Source organism: Notolepis coatsorum (assembly GCF_963971535.1).
Source record: "Notolepis coatsorum genome assembly, chromosome: 18".
Taxonomy (NCBI): Eukaryota; Metazoa; Chordata; class Actinopteri; order Aulopiformes; family Paralepididae; genus Notolepis; species Notolepis coatsorum.
The window spans coordinates 76,836,428-76,859,468 of NC_140182.1; the positions used below are offsets into that span (position 1 = coordinate 76,836,428).

Genomic DNA, 23,041 nt, shown 5'->3' on the forward strand with positions numbered 1-23,041 from the left:
CCAGTTAACGTGTGAAGTGCACAATATTTCCTTGTTTAAGCCACTGCAACGGCTTTGCCTGAAGAATTTACTATGACCGGGACGTTCTAGCTTGTTTGCCGACAGGATTCGGGAAAAGGCAGCTTCCAGGGGAAGTACATACACCGGAAATTCTACCCCATAGACACTTTCGGCAGTAGTTCTTTACCAGGCTTTATCTCAGAGATAAAACTGGGAACGAGGTTACAGTCAACTAGGGCTGTCCCCGTCTAAGGATTTGGGTGGTCGACTAGGATTGGCCAAAAAAAAAAAAAGTATATTATAAAAAAATTTAATGTTTTATCATTCCATTTGGGCTGTGGGGGGTGCTTAATGTCTGAAGGAGTCGACTGAAGGCTTCTTGTCCTCTGCAAAAGCATGCAATTGGTCCACTGATGGATACATCTTGATATTTGTCTAGTCTAGTGTGTTCATTAGATGGGTGAAATCCTCTTTCAGTGCCTCTGTGCCTGTTTTCGTAGGCAGTTAGCCTCTGGTATGCGTGCCATTAGCGTTAGCCACGCTTCTAGGCCTCGGTTGGCCAGTCGACTACGGCTCCTTTCGACCGATTAGTCGACTAATCGATTAATAGGGGTCAGCCCTACCATCAACTAACCTCGTTCCCAGTCCTCTGTGAGATAAAGCCTGGTAAAGAACTACTGCCGAAAGTGTGTATGGGGTAGAATTTCCGGGTGTAACAATGCATCGATCCTAAAGTCGATGCATCAAATCAAATCGTGGTCAAATGAATATCTAATCGAAGTGGGGTCAAATATTTACACCCCTATTATTGACCTATAGTCCATTCATGCTGAATGAATGAATCAGTTCCCCCAGCCACATTTGTGTATTCAAACTTTTTGGGGGAATGAACTGATCGAATATAATCGAATCGTGGTCAAATGAAGAGATTTCATGATGCATTGAATCGTTGCCTGAAGAATTGTAATCGAATCGAATCGTTGTGGGGTCAAATATTTACACCTATATTTTTGCATTTTATTTCTTGCACTGTACAATCCATAAGCTGTAAAAACACTTCAATCATCAGGGGGGAAAAATACCTTACCTTATACCATCATGCACTCTTCCTACTATACTAATGTCTTTACTACTAGGCACTCAACACTGCAGCACCAAACAGTTTCAACACTGTTTGAACATCATTACTCAGTTGTAAGAGTTGTACCCTTCCTGCTGACTTGTCATACAGAACTTGTAAGTCGCTTTGGATAAAAGTGTCAGCTAAATGACAACATTTAAATGTAAATATGTGGAAAACAAAAACTATAAAATGCTAAATAAAGATAGGAAAATAAAGGGAATGGAAACCAGATTGAATATACTGCCATATAAAAATTTTCAATTTATTACAAATTTATGACAGGATAACCATGTGTAAAACAAATAAAATAAAAAAAACAATTCAATTCAATGTACAAAATGAAATAAATAGAAAAACATCATTATAAAATGAAGGCTGGATAGCGGGGTCAACTGAGATCAACTGTGATACTGAATGTCAATTAAAATAATTATTACAAAAGACAAATTAAGGATATTATAAAGGATTTAAGGAGCAGAACAGGCCCATGGATTCTCAAGTGTCCAGTTTGCGTTTCTTCATGTACTGCCCGGGTCTCTGTGGACTAAAGGCCTCACCTGTATCAGGAAAAAGCAAATAAACTGAAGACAATATCGAAGAGAATACTGCTTATTTTTGCACAATTTTTAAACCTCATTTTATATACTTGGCATTCATTCAAATTTGGCTGGGTGATAAATGTTTCCAACTCTGAACACATTAATTTACACAGACTTTAAATGTATTACATTTATGGGCGGCTACGTGGCGTAGTGGGCAAGGCGCTCGCCACGAATGACGGAGACGCTGGGCTTGCCTGTTCGAGCCCAGCGCTCCACATTGCTTTCAGTTTAGCTGGTCGTTCATACTAATACACATTGGCCGTATTAGGGGGTGGGAAACTGATGGGTGGGGATCGGGCGTTGTGGACAGCGACTCCTACAGGTCGGTTGGTGCGCCTGCGCAGTAGAATCAGGAAGTGTCGGGGGCAGCGTGAGCCTCCCACGCGTTACTCCTCGCCACTGAGAGATCGAGCTGCGCAGGTGAAAAGATGCGACTGCTGTTACCTCAAGTACCGGAGGGGACTTGTGCTATGTATGACTTAGTCCACATTGCAGCCGGCTTGTGGGAGGCAAGAAACAGCGTTCGTGACAGGGGAGGGTTGAATTGGATGATACGAAATTGGGATGGGAGAATATATAGAAAATGGGAGAAAAAGTGGATCAAAAAAAAATTACATTTATTTTGTAATGATACGTTGTTTTTAATTGTCATTCAATTATTTTTAATCGGTTTGCTTAAATTATTATTACTTTCACAATTTTTATTATGTTATATTATAATATTTTATAATTTCTTCATAGTTTGTTCTCATAGCTTTGTAATTTAGTTTTGAAAAGTGCTTCACAAATGAATAAATATTATTATTATTATTATTATTATTATTATTATTATTATTATTATTATTATTATTATTATTATTAGGCCTCAACAAAAACATCTCACCTGGACTTGTCTGAGGCTGAGGTCTGTACAGGGGCTGGTTGCCCTGCGCATGGCTGAGCGACGGGGCCTCCTGGGGTCTGGCTGGGGGCCTCAGGGACGAGGGTGGCTCTCTTTGAGGGGTCTTACTGCGTGTTTGCATCTGGTGGTTCCCAGGTGTGCTGGGCCTGGGGCCTCTCAGGGGCTGGCCCCCTGCATACAGCTCCTCGATCCCATCCAGGGTGAAATCCCACAGTTCAGGATCATCTGGTTAAGAAAACAAAAAGGAGAATGTCTGAGCTGGGAGAGTAGGGAGATCACAGGGTTACTTGTGGGAGTACATTGAGCCCCCTGGTGGTGGGTTACAGTACCAGCTAGATAACCATCCCTGCTGCAGGGCTCTTTGCGTCCAGTAGGGGTGCTGTAGCCAAATGTGTCTGCAGCTACCTTTCCAGGGGGGCCTACTGGCATTGGGGGGAGGAAGAGAGGCATCCTACTGCTGAACATGACGACACTAGAAGAAAGTTCTTATATAGAAATCTTTGAGGAAAGCACACATTGATACGGAAAGTAAACGATTGATAAATAGCGAGATACGATGCAAAGAACGCAAAAACTCCCGGTTTATTGTGTCCTCACCGTTTGTCACAGTCTCACTGTTACCTCCAATGCACATTTGTCCAAAGGTGTCCTCTGTGTCTTCGGGCTTTAGCTGGGGTTGTCCCTGGGGTTGTCCCTGGTCCTGCTGCACCCTCTTGGCTTCCATCTCCTGTCTGAACTTCAGCTGCAGCTGCTGTTGCCGCAGCTTCCTCAGCTGTTTGGGGTCCGTGTGTCCTTCAGGGGTGTTGACGGCGTCTGGGTCAGACCTAGACAGACTACAGGGGGTAGATGTGATGTTTAGAATTGCAAGCAAGACGGAGATTCAGGACTGAAGGTAGAGCAAACCTAAACACACGATGACCAAACAACACACAATGAGATCAATCCCTGCCCATCAGATGGAAACAGCCTATACTTGCAAAAATGCTGTTAAATACACCAGAGAAACAGTTTTTCTGTCAAACTAGGGAATTTGGGCGGTCAGGTGGCGTAGCGGAGATTGCGCTCGTCACCAATGCAAGAGGCTGCGGTCTCGACTCCCCGGAGTCAGCATTGCTTGGGGCTTGGGCTGATCGCTATACTAACCCGTTTGGCTGGGTTAGGGGGAGGGCAAGTCATGGGTGGGAGTCTGGCGTTGTGGACAGCGACGCCTACAGGTCAGGTCCGGGCGCTTGCTCAGTGGAGGCAGGACTTGATGAAGGCAGCGTGACCTCCCACGCGTTACACTTCACCAATGAGAGTCCTCGCTGCCAGGTGAAAAAAGAGTCACTGGCTGTCGCCGCACATGTCGGAGGAAGCGTGTGGATGACTTCAGAGTTCCCTTGTACCAACCAGTGGGAGAACATGCACACAACAACCAGGTAGGGGAGGGGGGGAATTGGCACAATGACTAAATTGGGACGGGGAGAAAACAGAGAAAAAAAATCAGAGAAAGAGAGGGTAAATTTTTTTTAAATTAAAATAAACTAGGGAATTTGAATCTCTTTATTTGCCTAGTACATTTAGCATATACCAGGGATTTGTACCATTGCATATTCCACTGTATTTAGGCTGCACGGTGGTTTAGTGGTTAACACTGTCGTCTCACAGCAAGAAGGTCCTGGGATCGATTCCTGCTTCGGGACCAGGTACCCAGATGGAGTATCTCCCGAGCCTTTCTGTGTGTAGTCTGCATGTTCTCCCCGTGCTCGCAAGGCCCCCCCCCCAGGAAAAGATAAACCCAATGGAAAAACATGCAGAACAGATCGCTAACACTGTCACGTCCCTGACGAAGATAATAATAATAATGGACAGGAGCACTTGGATTGGTCCCCGGGTGCGGCCCCAAGCTACAACCCATGTCTGCTCCCGGCTGCCCTTGGGTAGAAGGACAACGGGATGGGTCAAGCGCAGATAGACATTTCATTGGCGACCCAATGCATGTGTGTGTGTGTTCCAGTGTGTCGCCCATCTTGCATGTGTGTGTTCATCTGAATGACAATAAAGACTTCTTCTTTAACCAATCCTAACTATTTATAGTAGTGTGGCATCCAGAGCCCAGCGCCCGGGGACCAACTACAGGTCTAATGCCAGGGTAAAAGAAGAAGAAGTCTTTATTTGTCATGCAGATTTTAACACACACACATGCGATGGGCGACCCACAGGAACACGCACACACATGCACTGAATCGCTGAATGAAATGTTCTCTGCACTTCCCATCCCGTCGTCTTTTCCCATAAGGGCAGCCGGGAGCAGACAAGGGCTGCAGTGTGAGCCGCGCCCGGGGACCAATCCAAGTGCTCTGTCCTGTCCGTCTTCGTCAGGGACGCAACAGCGTTAGCGATCTGTTGTGCATGTTTTTCCATTGGGTTTATCTTATCGGGAGGGGAAACCCTTGCGAGCACGGGGAGAACAAACTCCACACAGAAAGGCCTGGGAGATACCCCACCTGGGTAACTGGCAACACGGCAACCTGGTCCCCAAGCGGGAATCGAACCCAGGACTTTCTAGCTGTGAAGCGACAGTGTTAACCACTACACCACCGTGCCGCCCAGAGCCCAGCGTCCGGGGACCAACTACAGGTCTAATGCCAGGAACCTCGTGCTCATGCATGCATTATAATGCCTAAAGACTAGCCTTGGACAGCCCATGCATTTGCAGTTGTGAAGTCAATCCAAATCACTTGCGAGTGTCAGATACATCACAAGAAAGTACTCACCCTCTACTGTCTTTAATTATGAATGAACACAACACATCTTGAGATAGTAGCTGTAATATCAAATCTCTGTATGATAGCATGTACAATACTGCTTTATATACAGCATATATTTTTTATATTTTCTGCATATATATATATATATATAACCATATCTGTCCGAATATACCTGCATATAACCCATATAACTCTATGATAGCATGTACAATAATGCTGTATATACCGTGTGGCGTGTATATATATTTATTCTTACCGTGTATATATCTATCCACATCTGTCTGTACATACCTGCATATAATCCTTTTAATATATCTGTAGATACTATATCTATATCTATACAGTTATACAGGAGTTACCAGGGGCCACCGTCATCATGTTGTTTACCTGTCGCTGTCCTCGTTCTTGACGTCTGGGTGAGCTGCAGGCAGCGCAGGCGCAGCCATAACGTCTCTTTTAGGGGTATGAGAGGAAGACGCTCTAGGCTCCGAGCCTGACCCCTGACCTTCTGGGAGCTTCTGGTTCTGGTTGAGCAGCACTCGGGGCTCCAGCGGGGCTCTGGTAGATCCCGCCGCAGACCTAGACCACTCGTTCCTGGCCAGGCTGGAGAAACGTGCTTTCTCCACTAAAGGCTCCCTGTCGGAGCGCTTGGTCTGGGCCGGGTCCAGTGGAGGAGCAGGCTGTGTGCGACAGAGTGTTACAGTTTATACTTTTGTTTTATTTGTCACATAATAAGGTACATGTACATTACAGTCAAATACTTGGTTCTGTATGACCCTCCTGACATTGTGCTTCATACAGTAAACAAAAGTAAAAAGAATAAAGACCAAACACTATACAAGATAATATACAATATACAAAATAAGTACAAACTAAAGTACAAAATGCAAAAATGAGGTAGAGGGGTAGTGCAATGTTTAAAGTGTCTAAAGTGAATGTTAACACTTTCAATGCCAACGACGAGATATCTAGTCTCACGTTAGTGCTGCAAACTCTCTGAGCTCCATTGGGAAAATGCCACCCCCTATCGTCTCTCCCTGTGGTACTGCACCCCTTTGGAATGGATTGAATGAAACACATGGTGGGGAAAAAATCCTGCTTCCTCATTTAACTTCTCGGGCAAGTCATCCGAGAGGATCGGATTCATTGCCGAGCCCCAGAACAGCGTGGAATACATATTTCCAGTACCCAGCTTTGGATCAATAAACGCGATCGATATTTGGAATGGCGATCAGGAATTGGAATAATCTTTTGAGAACATCTGAGGTAAGGAATCTATTTTACCAGTCTTAGGATAATCAGAGCTTTTTTCACAGAGATAACAACGTGTGCCCTATGTGTGTGTGCATGTGTGTGCTGATCAGGAAATGAGAGAATCGATTTTTCAGTTCGCTTCTATAGCGTGCATAAGTACACATATACTATTGATAATCTAGCGTTTATTTGAAAACGATTCATAAATAGGCCGAAAAATTACAAAGTTTTTTGTGTATTCCAGAATATTCCAGTAAAGGGCGATTATCACAGAATCTTTATATTTTCCTGAAACTTAAAAGAAACAAGCGTTTTTCAAAATGGTATAAAACGGAAATGAACCGATTAAAAAACAATCCGTTTGACAATGTTGACTGCAAACAAGTCATTGATAAGCGACGGCCAGATTAGACACATAGCCATAATTTAAGACATAGTTTATGCGTTTGCAAATATGAGAGCTCTATCATTGAAGTGGGTGGTGGCATTTAAGGGGGGTAAGGCGAACCGCATGGCTGGCAATGAAAGTGTTAAAGGTGAATGTTTAAGTGAGTGAGTATGTGGATGTGTGTGCAATGAATGTAGAATGGATGGGTTAGTGAGTGTTGCATAGAGTCATTGGGCCTCATTCAACAATACTCTTATTATTTTTCTTATATTCTTGCTTTGTTCTGTTAAGAGAACAATAAGAAAAGCCACCACGACATTCATCAAGCCGTTCTTAACGTCCAAATCTGTTCTTACCCAGGTCTGTTGCATGATGAATCCTACTCATTCTTAAATTCAAATGCGCGTTCACGCTTAAATCATTTGCATACAGACACGCCCGCCATCTCCTTATAAGGCGAATGAGGCGTGTGTAAAACAGCCGAGTTTCGGCATTTGAGCGCTGTCTGATCCATTCAACAGGAAGCGATTTGCGACTGATCTCAAAATGACACACACACACGTCTCACGACTCGCGACTCAGTGCATGTGTGTGTGTTCCTGTGGGTCGCTCATCGCATGTGTGTGTGTTAATCTGATGACAAATAAAGACTTATACGTGTACTTATACCACGTACTGTATAGTGCAAAATATATCATTCAAGCAAAGTAGGCGTTGTCAATACTGAACGAGTAGGTTGGGAAATACTGGATCTGTCACCTGTCATCTCTCTCTGAAAGGTCCCTGTGGCTAAAACCCCGAATGCGCTCAGAATTTGTACGAGCAGAGAAGAGAAGAGAGGAGAGGAGAGGAGATGTTATAAATATGCATGGTATGCGTATGCCTGGGCAGCCAGCATCTAACTGTTCTAACAGCAATATATAATCCATTTCAGAAGAAGAATGCACGCAATAAGTTATAATAATAATAATTATAATTATTGAAAAGTTCTGGGTTTATAAAGTCGTATTTGGGGGCAATTGACCAATGGTTTGCTTTCAACCCATGAACTCTTTCCTCTCTCACCTTTTTATATATATTTTTTTTATTGTATCTACTAAAACTGTATTGTATTGTTTGTTTTGTAAAGTGTCTTTGAGCATTAGGAAAAGCGCTATATAAATCTGATGTATTTATTATTATTAGGAATGGTAGGCTTTTTTAAATGTTTCTCATCTGGGTAAAAGTGCTCTCGACCACTCTTAGAATTTGGTCTTGCCTGAGCGAAAAGCAACAATAAGAAAACATTGCTGAATCCCAGGTAAGAACAAAATAAGAGGAAATGCTAGTTAAGAACGAAATCTGTTCTTATATCACTTCATGAATGAGGCCCATTAAGCATCCCGATGGCCTGGGTAGAAGCTCCTTTTGAGTCTCTCTGTGCAGTCTTTGACTCTGAGCATTCCAAAAACATACCTCCAAACTAAGAACAGCCAAGGGATATAAAGTATCGCACCTGTTTGGGGATCTTGTTGATAGCCATGAGGTACTCTTTATTTGAGATGCAGTTTCCAAGGACATTACCAAAGCACCTGGACAGGAGGAAAGACCAAATATCAGCTTAGCTATTGGTTCAAACTGTTCCTAGAACAGTTAGATTAGATTAGATTTAAATGTATTGTCATTATACAGCACAAATACTGTACAATGAAAAGAGGTTTGGCATCCAACCAGAGTGCAAATGTAGCAGTAAAGTGCAACAGCAATATACAATGTACAGGTGATTAAACTGGGCCCAAATATACAAATTAGTACTACTGAGTGTAGTGCTAATCAGATGCATGTACAGAGTTGTATTATATAAATAGACAGTATGACTACTACTGGCCAGCAGCGTAACTAGTAAGAGTAGGTATGTACAGATATAGTAAAGGCCTAGGTGATAATAAATAAATATATATATGGTATATACAGCCTTATTGTACATGCTATCATTCTATGGGTTATGTGCATGTGTTATTATATAATAATATTATATTTATATAATAATAATAATATATATGATTATTATTATTATTATTATAAAAAATACAAGCAAACATTTACATTTCAGACGCAAACCATATTCTGTAAATATGTCATCCCGCATGGAAATGCATTAACAGAATCAAACACAGCCGCGCGAGAACACTCTGTACTCTTTACTAAAAGGCATTGGAAGTACTTCAGTGCTCTCTTCAACCCGTCAGTGACGGCCTCCTTCCTGGCCTTCTCCAGCGACAAGGCTTTAGATTTCATCCCCTCGCTCACCCCGTAGCCCACGTCCTCGTGGAACGACCCGTCCTGGAGACAAGAGGCACACACTCACCCTTAACACTCACTGTAGACACTTTAAACACTTTTAACACCATATTTGATCTATTTATTAATAAAGGATTTGCACTTACATCCATACCTAATTTTCACATTTAGCTTTAAATTTAAGTTTGCATTTTGTACCTCATTGTCTGCATTTTTACTTCATTGTACTTTAGTTTGTATATTTGTATAGTGTTGGGACTTTATTCTTCTTCTTACTTTTTTACTGTATGAAGCACAATCTCAGGAGAGCTCATACAGAACCAAGCATTTCACAGTAATGTACATGTAAATGGTAAATGGCTGCAATTTGTTCCTCACATTTTACCCATTCACTCACACATTCACACACAGACAGAGGCAACCATGCAAGGTGCCAACCTACTCATCAGGAGCAGTTAGGGGTTAAGTGTCTTGCTCAAGAACACTTCGACACGCTGCCCGGGAGGAGCAGGAATCGAACCGGGAACCTCCGGATTACCAGACGACTGCTCTACCGAGCCACTGTCGCCCCCGATGTACTTTATACGTGACAAATAAAACTTGTTACAGAGATGTCGGAGTGATAGATATGTACTGTGCTATGTGTGTGTGGGGGGGGGGGGGGGGTATCGATACAGTACAGTAATACTGTACTTTCCCCAATTATACTGTATCGATACAAGACAGATATTGTGATATTTTCACATTACAAATCCAAGGCTATTAATTAAATCGTATAATGACGCTTTGTCGAATAATGTCCTTGAAAACAGACCAATTGACAATTTGAATGCTTGAAAGTCCATCAAGTAATTGATTCATGATTATTTAGAGATTACATGATTAAGTATAATGAATGGTCACATTTTATTTCCATAAGGGGTATTATTTAGTATTTTTGGGGCAGTCAAAAAGAAGTGGTTAATGGCGAGATCTTGTAGTATTGAGTCACAAATCTTTAACATATTGTAGAACATTAGGAATTGCAATAATATTATGCTGTGGCCCTTGTACTTCTGTTAAGTGCTTGGAGCCAGAAAAGGTTACATGACAGCCTATCTTTATTTATTGTAACGTATAATATAACCGATAGGACATACCCTCATCTGTGGCTTTGTTTACTATTTATTTTTCTCCAATTTTGATATTCATTTTTTTTAGTATATTTATATTCATCTAATTGTATATTCATGTCTTTCTACCCTGCCCATACCTGTACATCCCCTCCCCCCTCCCCCATGCTGCTATGACATCCGAATTTCCACAAGGGGATCAATAAAGGAATATCTTATCTCATCTTATCTTGTGACTTCTGAGCAAAAGTGAGGTTTGTATCAAATTAAAGCTCTTGTTGAGGTAGATCTTGTACCAAAAGTAGTGGAATAACAAAGAAAACTCTGAAGAATTAAGAAACAAAATCACCAAGTCTAGTCTAGTGAGGAGGATCTGGTGCTTAGGTTCTAGAGAAATTGTTAAAATTATTATGTATTATGTGGCCTAAAAAAGATTTGGATTATCTGCATTCAAACTGACAATTACAACTGTGCAAGAGATACAAAAATACTCTTTGTTGCATTCCATATGAATAAGTGATGATTCTAACCTTCAGCTGCACTTTGATAAAAGCACTGACTCCAACATAGAACTTCCCATTGTTGACGTCCACAAAGTCTGTCAAAAGACAAGGTCTGTTAATTTGTTGTTACCATAGTGACCCTTGCACTGACATAACAACCTTTAGTGACGTGAAGCTGCTTTTCCTCTTACCAATGTGCTGCTGGGAGATGGAATGAGACCAGCCGTTGTATCCAAACATCTCATTGGCCAAGCCGACCACACGATGCCCTTCAATGTAGCAGACCTGTAACAGTCAACAAAGCTGATCACACCATGCATGCCCTTCAATGTAGCAGACCTGTAACAGTCAACAAAGCTGATCACACCATGCCCTTCAATGTAGCAGACCTGTAACAGTCAACAAAGCTGATCACACCATGCATGCCCTTCAATGTAGCAGACCTGTAACAGTCAACAAAGCTGATCACACCATGCCCTTCAATGTAGCAGACCTGTAACAGTCAACAAAGCTGATCACACCATGCATGCCCTTCAATGTAGCAGACCTGTAACAGTCAACAAAGCTGATCACACCATGCCCTTCAATGTAGCAGACCTGTAACAGTCAACAAAGCTGATCACACCACTAAGAGGTGGTGACAACAACTATTTGTGTGAATGTGTAAAGATAGATACAGACAGACAGACAGACAGACAGACAGAGAGAAGCAGACAGACAGATAGACAGACAGACAGACAGACAGACAGACAGACAGACAGACAGACAGACAGACAGACAGACAGACAGACAGACACACACACACAGGGAGACAGACACACACCGAGAGGGAGAGAGAGAGAAAGAGAGACACTCTTGCCTTCTGGCCCCCTCCAGCCATTCTGCTACTGATGTACTCTGGTCCAAGCTTCTGGTTGAGAGCATTCTGGACCGCCTGGTACTCCTCAGCAGTGTACTTATACTACATGAAAAAGAGCCAAAGTGGGGAGGTCAACAATCAGTGTGTCTGGTAACATGGGTCTCCCAGTCCCTCTGCTCTGCAGTAAACACAAAATAAATATCCTGGTATCCCTACCACTTGAAACAAGTTAAATTATCTGCCAGTGGAGTAAACGAATTTGGCTTGGAAAGATTTCTTGAAATAAGTACAAATATCTAGGGTTCTCTCTCCTGATTGGATAAAATGGGAAGGGATACCATATATATATTTATTTTTACATTAATTCAGAGTGGAGAGACTGGGAGACCCATGTTACTGACCAAACACTACATCAGTGGTGGCTGTTGGAATGTAGAGCTATGCAACACTTATTTTAACAAAGAAAAACCACTTACAGCTCCTTTAAACAGGGCCTGGGTAAACCCATCCTTTAATACAGTCCCCCAAATTGTGACTGTGTTTGAGATTTTATCATAAAAGCATGGATGTCACAATGAGGTCACTCTTAACTTAGGAGCTAATGATTTTGACCCACCTCGCCAAAGCACCTGGGTGCCCGGGTACTCTTGTCCTCCTCTGTGTCATGGTGCATAGTTCCACAGTTCTCCCCTCAGCCTTTAACTATGAATGAATGAATGAATGAAAACTTTATTTAACAGATTGCAGAATGGGTACAATACAGTACGGCTCAATACATACAATTGTTAAGGGTATGCAGACCTGAGAAAGACGTTTGTCTTGTTTCCATCAGGGTCCCCCATTTTCAATTCATATAGACATTTATGACATACACAACATACATGACATTTATGGCATAGGGACATATAGGTATTTAGTACTGATACATTTGTGACATAAACGGTATTCCAATATACAGTACTGTTACCCCTAGATCCTGACAGAGTATATACATATGATGGGGAGGAGACTGTACATTAGGAGGGGGTGGGTGGGTGGGAGAGAAATATACATACGGCGGGGAGGGAATATATACATGCGGTGGGGAGGAGACTGTCTATTAGGAGGTGGTGGGGGTTTTGGGCATTTACGGTGGCCAGTTTCGAATTGCAGCCTCCCGTAGGTGCTCTTTAAGAGCGGTTTTGAATGTGGGCAGGGATTCACATTCCTTTACAGCTAAGGTTACAAGTAGCTCAAGTCAGTGGTAAGGTCATTCTGTATCTAATTTTTGCATTTGAAAAAGTTGTACTTCATTGTTTGCATTTTGTACTTTAGTTTGTATAGTGTTTGGCCTTTATTCTTTTAACTTTTTTACTGTATGAAGCACAATCTCAGCAGGCTCATACAGAACCAAGCATTTCACTGTAATGTACATGTACCTTATATGTGTGACAAATAAAACTAAACTTGAAACTTGAAAACTTGGAAGATGAGCATTTACTTGGCTAGCTGTCAAGTAGTGACTAGTGAGGAAGAAATTGACAGCAGCATACAGTGTAACAGCAAGTGTAACTAACATGTCACCGCCACACATGACTCTTCCTAGTGAAACAATGTAACTCATAACTTTAAATTAAAGAAGCTCTATTGGCTCCGCTCGACCATTTTTGTAACCAATTCAAGTCAGGGACGTCAGTGTTTTTGTTTTGGAGGTAGCCATTTTATAACAGCCTTCAACAACCTGCTATGTCAGCTATCACTCCTGTAACTTTGTGTGCTATAAAGTATAAACGCTAAACAGTCGATGCTAACTAGACTTACGATAATAAACACGCTCACGAAAGTACCTTTAAGAGAGAGACAGAGTTGTAGCTGTCTGGGCTGAGTAGCTCCTTTCTCTTTTCAAACTTAGCGCGTTTATTTTACCCTAATGTCTTATTCTTCTTCTTCTTTGTTTGATTTAGCCGCGGTTGGCACCCATACGTTTTGCATTAGCGCCATCTACTGGATGGTAACAACTTGTTTTGATCACACAAAAAATAAAACCAAAGCAGACAGCAACACACAACAAAGACAACCACAATTAATTTACACCCAGGAGCCTGAGAGGGAGGGAAATGCTCTTTGTATTTCTTCCAGTTTAAAAGTCCTTCACTTTAAGATATTTTTGAGCTACAGACACTATTTATTGCACAATGTTGTTTTTTTATTGGATTATATTATATGTTGTACCACTGTATTGCACATCGTCGCGGGCAAGACCACCCGCATTTCATTGTATACTTGTATGCCGTGACAAATAAAACTCTTGACTTGACTATTACCAAAGACCGTAATATACAGTAGGAAGAGTGATATTAGCCGTGAAAATTAATAGGAGGCGATATTCTCACTGAAAATTCAACGCAGTTCATTAGCGAAACTTAAATATCAGGAATGTCAATTTCAATATTCTAAATGAAATATTTCTCAATTGTATGTAAAACGAATCAAATCCTTAGCCTAGCTTACCCTCATTGTTTGTAAATGTGAATTACCAGTATGCACCAAAAATAAAACAATAATTCCTTTTAAAGAGATCCGCTGAATAACCTGCAGGACTCGAGGCAGAACAGCAGCTGGCAGTTGCAAAAATCAATTACTAAGACCCTAACATGGCAAATCCATTGCTCATTCAAATAAGCCTACTCTCCTTGCCGATTTCTCGAGAATCACTCACCCACTCAACTTCACACTCAACACTGCACTTTCTTGGGTCCTCAGCAACACAACCGCCAAGTGTGAAGTCAGTCGGGTGAATGGTTCTCGAGAAAATCGAAGGACAGACATACAAAGATTCCTTCCGTTAAATCCAGTTTAACATCCTGTGTGTGTTAACACACATAGCGAGTTAACGAAAGGCACTTAACTGGGAGGAGATGCGTTGAGGAGCCCCCAAATGAGTAGACCTCTGCACCTGCAGTGAAGGAGAAGATTAATGGATGGAGGACGAAGTTGGAGGATGCAATTAAGCCAACGTTGTAGAAACACACGCACGTTGCAACACACGCAGCTGGAGACTTATGCCCAGGAAAGGTCCGCCATCTTGACTGTGGGCTCCTATTCTAAAGCCCAGGTATGTCTCCATGACCTCACCATGTACCTATGGGAAACTGGAAGAGAGCTGGGGAAGGCGCCTGTGGGGTTGGTTGTCAGAAATTTCCCAACATGGTCGTTTGCCCACAGCTGCGCCCAATCATATCAATTAGTCAAATAATGTCCTGGAGGAGTGATGCTACATTTCTCAAAATGGCCCTCAAGCTGTGTAAACTCTCCAACAGGAGCCTGGAAGACAGAGGGGTCCTTTCCTGCCCCGTTGATTTGAAGATCGATCGAACCTGGGACACAGGAACGGCTGCAGAGTGGCAGTAAAACTCGTCAACCATATCATTGGGCTCAGGCATGGGCGGAGGGCTAGGTAGGAGAATACAGGTGACCTGAGGCAGAGCAGGGAGGGCTGCCAGAATTCAGCGAAGGGAAACTTTCCTCTTTGTCAAAGTCGGGGAGTCGTGACAGGGACCGTGGAGCACAGAGCTGCAGACGAAGTGGATGGAGAACGACGGTGTCCTCCTGGTGAACCTAGCGGACGAAGGCGGAGCGATGCGTCACCAGTTCTTCACCAGGGAGAGCGGTACAGCTAGGGCCCTCACAGTGTGAGACTTGCCGAGGCACCTGAAGCGAAAGACGTGGGCAGGAGTGGGAAGGTGGCCCTGAAAAGGGCTGTTGGGTTGGAGCAACAAATTACTTATTAATTTATAGAAGTAAAAGGTGCGGGCGGTCAGGTGGCGTAGCGGAGATTGTGCTCGTCACCAATGCAAGAGGCTGCGGTCTCGACTCCCGGAGAGTCAGCATTGCCTTGGCTCGGGCTGATCGCTATACTAACTCGTTAAAAAAAAGATTTTATTGTCTTTTTTTCCCCCTCCTTCTTTTTTTCGATTTTTCTCCCATCCCACTGTTAGTTGTTATGCCAATTCCCAACCCCCTTCCTGGTTGTTGCGCACTTTCCCCTACTGTTGGTCCGAGAGGCCGGAGACTGTCACATGCTTTCCTCCGACGCATGTGCAGCCAGCCAGCAGCCAGCCTGGCCTTGCAGATTCTCACTGGGAGAGTGTAACGTGTGGGAGGCCGCACTACCTCTCACCAAATCCTACCTTCGCTGAGCAGGCGCCCCGACCGAACTGTAGGGGTCGCTGTCCACAATGCCCAGGACCCACCCACGGCTCCCCTCCCCCTAACTCAGCCAAACGAGTTAGTATAGCGATCAGCCCGAGCCAAGGCAATGCTGACTCTCCGGGAGTCGAGACCGCAGCCTCTTGCATTGGTGACGAGCACAATCTCCGCTACGCCACCTGACCGCCCGCACCTTTTACTTCTATAAATTAATAAGTAATTTGTTGCTCCAACCCAACAGCCCTTTTCAGGGCCACCTTCCCACTCCTGCCCACGTCTTTCGCTTCAGGTGCCTCGGCAAGTCTCACACTGTGAGGGCCCTAGCTGTACCGCTCTCCCTGGTGAAGAACTGGTGACGCATCGCTCCGCCTTCGTCCGCTAGGTTCACCAGGAGGACACCGTCGTTCTCCATCCACTTCATCTGCAGCTCTGTGCTCCACGGTCCCTGTCACGACTCCCCGACTTTGACAAAGAGGAAAGTTTCCCTTCGCTGAATTCTGGCAGCCCTCCCTGCTCTGCCTCAGGTCACCTGCATTCTCCTACCTAGCCCTCCGCCCATGCCTGAGCCCAATGATATGGTTGACGAGTTTTACTGCCACTCTGCAGCCGTTCCTGTGTCCCAGGTTCGATCGATCTTCAAATCAACGGGGCAGGAAAGGACCCCTCTGTCTTCCAGGCTCCTGTTGGAGAGTTTACACAGCTTGAGGGCCATTTTGAGAAATGCAGCATCACTCCTCCAGGACATTATTTGACTAATTGATATGATTGGGCGCAGCTGTGGGCAAACGACCATGTTGGGAAATTTCTGACAACCAACCCCACAGGCGCCTTCCCCAGCTCTCTTCCAGTTTCCCATAGGTACATGGTGAGGTCATGGAGACATACCTGGGCTTTAGAATAGGAGCCCACAGTCAAGATGGCGGACCATTCCTGGGCGTAAGTCTCCAGCAGCGTGTGTTGCACATACTCCCTTCTACAACGTTGGCTTAATTGCATCCTCCAACTTCATCCTCCATCCATTAATCTTCTCCTTCACTGCAGGTGCAGAGGTCTACTCATTTGGGGGCTCCTCAACGCAATGCATCTCCTCCCAGTTAAGTGCCTTTCGTTAACTCGCTGTGTGTTAACACACACAGGATGTTAAACTGGAAACAGCAAGTCACTGATAGAAGTTTTCTCTCCAGGTGTTTGGCTCTACAGAACTGACCAGTCATGGACAGAATCGACAGATTTGTCCTACACAGAGATTTTTCACGAATGCACCACAACTGTCTGCCTTCTGCCTGGTGTATTCTGTTGGACCGACAATCCTGTGGTGGTTGCGGTCTATACCTCAGGGCAGCAGCATACAGCCTTTTTTTTATTTCGTTGATTTTCTCTTTTCCCCACTCCCTGGCTGTCCCCGCACATTTGTCCCTTTCCTGTTTCCCCCAGTCCTGTAATTGTTTTTGTTTAGCTTAGGTAAGACATTGTGACAAGGTGGTTTATTTTAGTTCCTAGTGTGTTTCCCTTCCCCTTTCTTCTGGCTGCTACGGCCACATTGGGTTCCTTGTCACCAGGCTGTGTTCAGGCCATCAGCAAGCAGTCCAAAATTAGGAGATTTCCTACCCCCTATTTTGTTTTCCGCACATTGTAATACAATTTCCAAATAAAGATTTACCTCTGTTACATCTGTTGTCTTGCTGTGTTATTGTGTTGGGAACATATGGAAACTTGTCTTATTATGCACTTATGAAGAAGTCTTTATTTGTCATGTAGATGAACACACACATGTGAGATGGGCAACACACAGGAACACACACACACACACACACATGCATTGGGTCGCTGATGAAATGTCTCTCTGCACTTGACCCATCCCGTCGCCTTTCCCCCCAAGGGCAGCCGAGAGCAGACATGGGTTGCAGCGTGGGGCCGCGCCCGGGGACCAATCCATGTGCTCCTGTCCATCTTCGTCAGGGACGTGACAGCGTTAGCGATCTGTTCTGCATGTTTTTCCATTGGGTTTATTTCTGTAGGAGGGGAAACCCCTGCAAGCACGGGGAGAACATGCAAACTCCACACAGAAAGTCAGCCATTCTCTTCTGTCTCATCGTCAGTTTGGATATATACGGCTGGTGCATTTTTACGCTCTGAGGACTGGTGACCATCTGTGGGTTATAACCTATTCTGTCTGGGTTTCTCTTAGCTTTCTTCTTTACTGGTCAGCCATTCTCTTCTGCCTTTCATCAGTTTGGAGACATGGACCCTCAGCCCTCTGAGTGTTTTGTTGTTATAACCTATTTTTCCAGGATCTTCATGTTTTTTTCTCTTAGCTCCTTCCCTTTGGCTATTCTTTTTAGATTTTGTCAGTGGTACTAGTTTAGTCTTGTCTCCTTTCTTGGTCCTTTTAGGGCCAACAGGGGGGTTCATGGATCAGGGCTACACTATCGCTTTGCCTATTAGTCCAATAAGCGAAGCAAGATGCGGAGCCCGCATGAAATATAACGATAGTTATGAAGTATAGCTCTAAATGGCTGCATTTACACAGCGCTTCTATCCAAAGCGCTTTACAATTTTGTTCTTCCCATTTTTATCCATTCACTCACACATTCACACACCGACAGCAGAGGCGACCATGTAAGGTGCCAACCTGCTCATCAGGAGCAGTTAGGGGTTAAGTGTCTTGCTCGCCTCAAGGACACTTCGACATGCTGTCCAGGAAGAAAGGGAATTGAATTGGTTTCTGGAAGGAACTACGGGAGAAAGAATGTTTGCTCCAGCCCCTGCTTATATACTAGGTTTCTGGAAGGAACTACGGGAGGAAGAATGCATGCTCCAGCCCCTGCTTATATATACTAGCTTGGGGGGCATAGTGTCACAGGTCGAGGAAACAGAATGTTTCCCACACAGTAACACGACAGGACAACTGGGCCCTATTCCCCGTACCTGGTTCAACTAAGTCGAACAAAAGTCCCATTATCCAGATTCAATTAACCCGATGTTTGAATCCAGGCTTTCCCTGTTCCTCGAACGCTGATTTAATCTCGTTAATTCTAACCATGATACTCAGGATAATTGCGCGCGGCCACCTCACCTGAAAAGACAGCAGGTGTCGATCGCAGAAATCCTGATTTTCTAACGGCATTGATTGATTGATTGATAGATTGATTGAAAACTTTATTAACAGATTGCAGAATGGGTACACAAGTTAAATGCATAATCTATAGGCTAATTTTAAGTCGCTCATTACCCCAATCAATCAGATTATATTTCTTTAAATGTGCCTGCTGGCAGTAGGTTTAATGGAATGAATAATCGAATGAGATCTTGCTAGCGAAAATAATTAGTTAAACTCTTTCAGAATAAGTAGACAAAAACAAGCCCAAAGAGTATAGATATTGATACGAATTAATAGATACTTATGAGGATATCTGTACTGTATGTGCTTAGGTATCATGTACTATATAAATACATGGTTCCCAAAGTTTTCAAGGCGCGACCCCCGAAATAACGTGTCAGAGAGGCTTGGAGGCTTGCAGTTTCAATATTAATCAGGTTTTAATCTTTTTCGGACATCATCCATACATGCATTGAATTTATTAACCTTTGGTTTATACCAGTGACACCAGTCATGTTAATCACCTTCTTGTTCATCATCAGATAACAGTGCTTGAACAGATAAATGCATTTTCTCAAATTCATTCATCAAAACGTCAAAGGCTTGCAATTGCTCATTCATTTTCTCAAGTCACGTCCACGTCATCAAATCCGTCAAACAGCGCATCTCCTCAAACATTTAAATCCCAGTTACAATATCACAATAACGTGTGAGTGACAGTGATACAATTCAACAATCTACATATTCAGATTCGTCATAATTCACATCCACAATCCACGCATGAAGACGCTTCAATTTATGTTGAATGAAACACAATCCGGGCACTCTGTTAAGCAAATACATCCACAGCCAAGAATATGAAACAAATAAGAGCCAAACGCCCATTTCATTCATTAAAAACATCCTGCGGGATTCACATTTGCAATGCTCGACGTTATTAAAATAACCACATAGTGTGTATATCGTGACTCGCGAGCGCCGTATATATGACGTGCATTATTTAGGACAAAGTAAATCCAAAGGCTGAATATGATTTATTATCAGCATTTTAGGTATATTATTTTACATTTCAAAAGCCCCCTCTAGAAAAACGAAGCACAAAAACATAATTCAGAATGGTATAATGGGATCTATCTAGACTGTGAGGATTATTTCAGGAAGGGAGCTGGCATTTCTTTGCGAGGGCGTGGCCAGGTTATCGAGCTAACTGAACTAAACCCTGCCCTCGACCAGGTTAAAACTTTTTGATCTGTTGCCATAGTGATTTAGAAAATCGCACATCGGGGAACCGAAATGTCTAGTTTAAGTCAAGTTATCCTGAAAATTATCCGGCTAACTCAGTTAGCCAGGTACGAGGAACAGGGCAGGTAGGTAGTTTTATTTAGACAATAAACATATACAGATCACAGAGTATTGCTTTGTCAGGGATAGAAATGAAAAGTCCAGGACTTATTTCCATCGTTGTCCCTGGAGTCAAGGATGCTTGGTTCATACACACACCTCACAGGGCCGCAGCAGCCTTGTCATCATCAAACAAACCTGTTGTTTTTATCTGTTGATTATGATGATGATAAAACAACATGCTTGTTTGATGATGATGATGAAAACAAAAGGCTTGTTTGATGATGATGAAAAAGAAATCTGCTTGTTTGATGATGACAAAAACAATAACAACAACAGGCTTATTTCATGATAATGATGATTGTAACTGAGGGCCTGAGGGGTTACAAAACCCTGACTGTATTAAAGATTGTGATAGATTAAACCACTGCTATGTATGTACTTTAATTACTGGCCGACAGTACATCGAATATATGGTGGACTGGACACTCATAATAACACGGCATTGACAAAGAAATAGTATTTGAGGGTATTTATTATTATGCAACAATAGGTTACAGAATGAGAATTAGGGTTGCGCTTGTATGGCGAAGAATAAGCATAAAGTCAGTCAGTAGCATAAGTCACTGGGAATAGAATGATTCCTACGATGGGTACTAGGCTGACGCCACCTGGCGTATAATAGCAATTATAGAGGGCAACGCTGGTACCGTCTGATCAATTGAAGAAGAAGGGGATTCACGTACAGAAGCCAGTCCTTGTAATCCAAAGCTCAGCAACAAAAGCAATAACTGTAATCCAATTGCACGATAGCAACGATGATAGCCAGCTAGCCTCGGTCCATGAGGCCAGCCCGAATGTAAATCCTCACGAGGTTAAATCCCAAACGACAGTGGAGATTAACGATGCTCTTTTCCGGGTAATACGTTCCACAATCAATATAATCCAACCAGTAATGGTTCTGCAATCGCCGCCGCCGGTTCTCCTGTGCACATGTCCAGCAGGTTCTCCGACTAGGCCTCCTCGTGTGCTGGCACCAATGTATTTAGTCCACGCGCACTGGCTAAGGTCCACTAGCTAAAACGAACGAACCTCTGGGTAATGCTACACACGAACGAACTGTGGTTGGCACGATATACAATAAATTAACGACTATTTACTTCACATTAAACTAAGTCGAACTTGACGTTACTGCATTAATCTGACACTTTACTATTCAATTCGCACATGGTTCTCAACGCTCTGTTAGACGCACTGCTGCTCACTTCACTACACATTGAATCGGGATGAACTTGATGAACAGCTACTGTTCGCACCTGCCGCAGCATATATACTTAAGTGGTTATCTAGTCCCGAACCTCAGTTCTCGTCTCGAATCAATACGCTGTCTCCGGGCATGTTACGACATGCCCGGGCTCGTCTTTGAACCTGACTTTGGGGGCTTGCGGTCTGGCGCCGAGGGCGTTATCCAATAAGGAGAGCGAATAATACTATGATTCGAACGCAGGCTTAAAGGGATATACCGTGTATATATAAATAATATACAATGTATATAAAACAATAAATGTAGATTCTCAACTTTAATCTGGCCCTTCACAACAGCCGCCTCCTAATTAGTCCGCACCTAATTAGTTAAGGGAGACAGATTAATAGTCCAGTCAACTGCTCAATATCTGTTGTGAGGAGTAGGGCAATCTACAAAGTCAGTGGGTCATGGTCGTCATCAGGGGAGTCAGGGATCTCCGGCAACTCTATCAGCCTCGCCACAGGTCGGGTGTAAGTCCGCCCTTGGACAATAACTTCTGCCGCTCTGACCTTCCCGTCGGCACCAGTGATCACTTTGCTTACGCGGCCAGCCGGACACATAGCTCGGGGTAGTGACTGGTCTATGATCATAACGACTGTGTCCACTTTTAAGTTGTCCCTGTCCTTTACCCACTTCTGACGGGCTTGGAGGGACGGTAGGTAGTGGAGGAGGAAACTGTTCCAAAACTGGTCAGCCAATACTTGACTCTATCTCCACATTCTTCGGCCGTTCGCTTCTTCAGGTCTGTACACCGCCTGTGGAAGGGCAGGGTCCAGCCGCCCCATCAAGAGAGTGTTTGGGGTGACTGGGTCGACGTCTGCTACATCACTTGAGACGTACCCGAGGGGCTTTGAGTTCAATACGCCCTCGATCTCCGTGAGGACTGTCGTGAGGACTTCTTCCGCCACGGTCTGGGCCCCAAGCACGGCGTACAGAGCTGTCTTTATAGAACAGACTTCTCTTTCCCAGGTTCCCCCGAAATGAGGGGCGTTCGGGGGGTTGAACTGGAATTCGATCTGAGAGGGAGCGAGGCGGGTCTTAAGTTCTGGGCCCATGGCCTGGAAGCTCTCTCTCAGTTCTCTTTCTCCGCCTTTGAAGTTTGTCCCTTGATCAGACAACAATGCAGACGGTTTCCCTTTTCTTGCTATAAATCTCCGGAGGGACATGAGGAATGAATCCGTACTCATGGTCTGAAGGAGTTCTATATGCACTGCTCGGGTGGTCATGCACTTGTATACAATGCCCCACCTCTTCTCTGTCCCTCTTCCTTTCTTGACGTAGAGCGGGCCGAAGCAGTCCACGCCCGTGGAGTGAAAGGGCTTCTCGCCGAGTCG

At 43.8% G+C, this 23,041-nt stretch overlaps 1 protein-coding gene across 2 annotated transcripts; it reads right to left on the reverse strand.

Annotated features, from left to right (window-relative positions):
* Positions 1 to 1,438: 1,438 nt before the first annotated feature.
* rad52 (RAD52 homolog, DNA repair protein) lies at positions 1,439 to 13,687 on the reverse strand. 2 transcript variants are annotated; one of them, XM_084335635.1, is made up of 11 exons: positions 13,599 to 13,687; positions 12,389 to 12,474; positions 11,773 to 11,874; positions 11,105 to 11,198; positions 10,941 to 11,008; positions 9,222 to 9,340; positions 8,514 to 8,589; positions 5,764 to 6,056; positions 3,248 to 3,459; positions 2,609 to 2,851; positions 1,439 to 1,680 (listed from the first exon to the last, which is right to left on the reverse strand). In XM_084335635.1, exons 2-11 carry the CDS (start codon positions 12,443 to 12,445, stop codon positions 1,619 to 1,621), a joined length of 1,326 nt encoding a protein of 441 aa, XP_084191761.1. In that variant the 5' UTR covers positions 12,446 to 12,474; positions 13,599 to 13,687; the 3' UTR covers positions 1,439 to 1,618. The 2 variants fall into 2 exon arrangements, with proteins under 2 accessions (XP_084191761.1, XP_084191762.1); XM_084335636.1 differs by lacking the exon at positions 12,389 to 12,474 and having other exon boundaries at positions 13,599 to 13,664.
* Positions 13,688 to 23,041: the final 9,354 nt, after the last annotated feature.

Excerpts from the sequence above, each read along its gene's own strand:
- rad52 (XM_084335635.1), bottom strand. The coding sequence starts at position 12,445 with ATGCACCATGACACAGAGGAGGACAAGAGTACCCGGGCACCCAGGTGC. Across the intron at positions 6,057-8,513 it reads TCAACAAGATCCCCAAACAG|CCTGCTCCTCCACTGGACCC; the intron begins GTGCGATACTTT and ends TGTCGCACACAG. Across the intron at positions 3,460-5,763 it reads AAGAACGAGGACAGCGACAG|TCTGTCTAGGTCTGACCCAG; the intron begins GTAAACAACATG and ends TACCCCCTGTAG.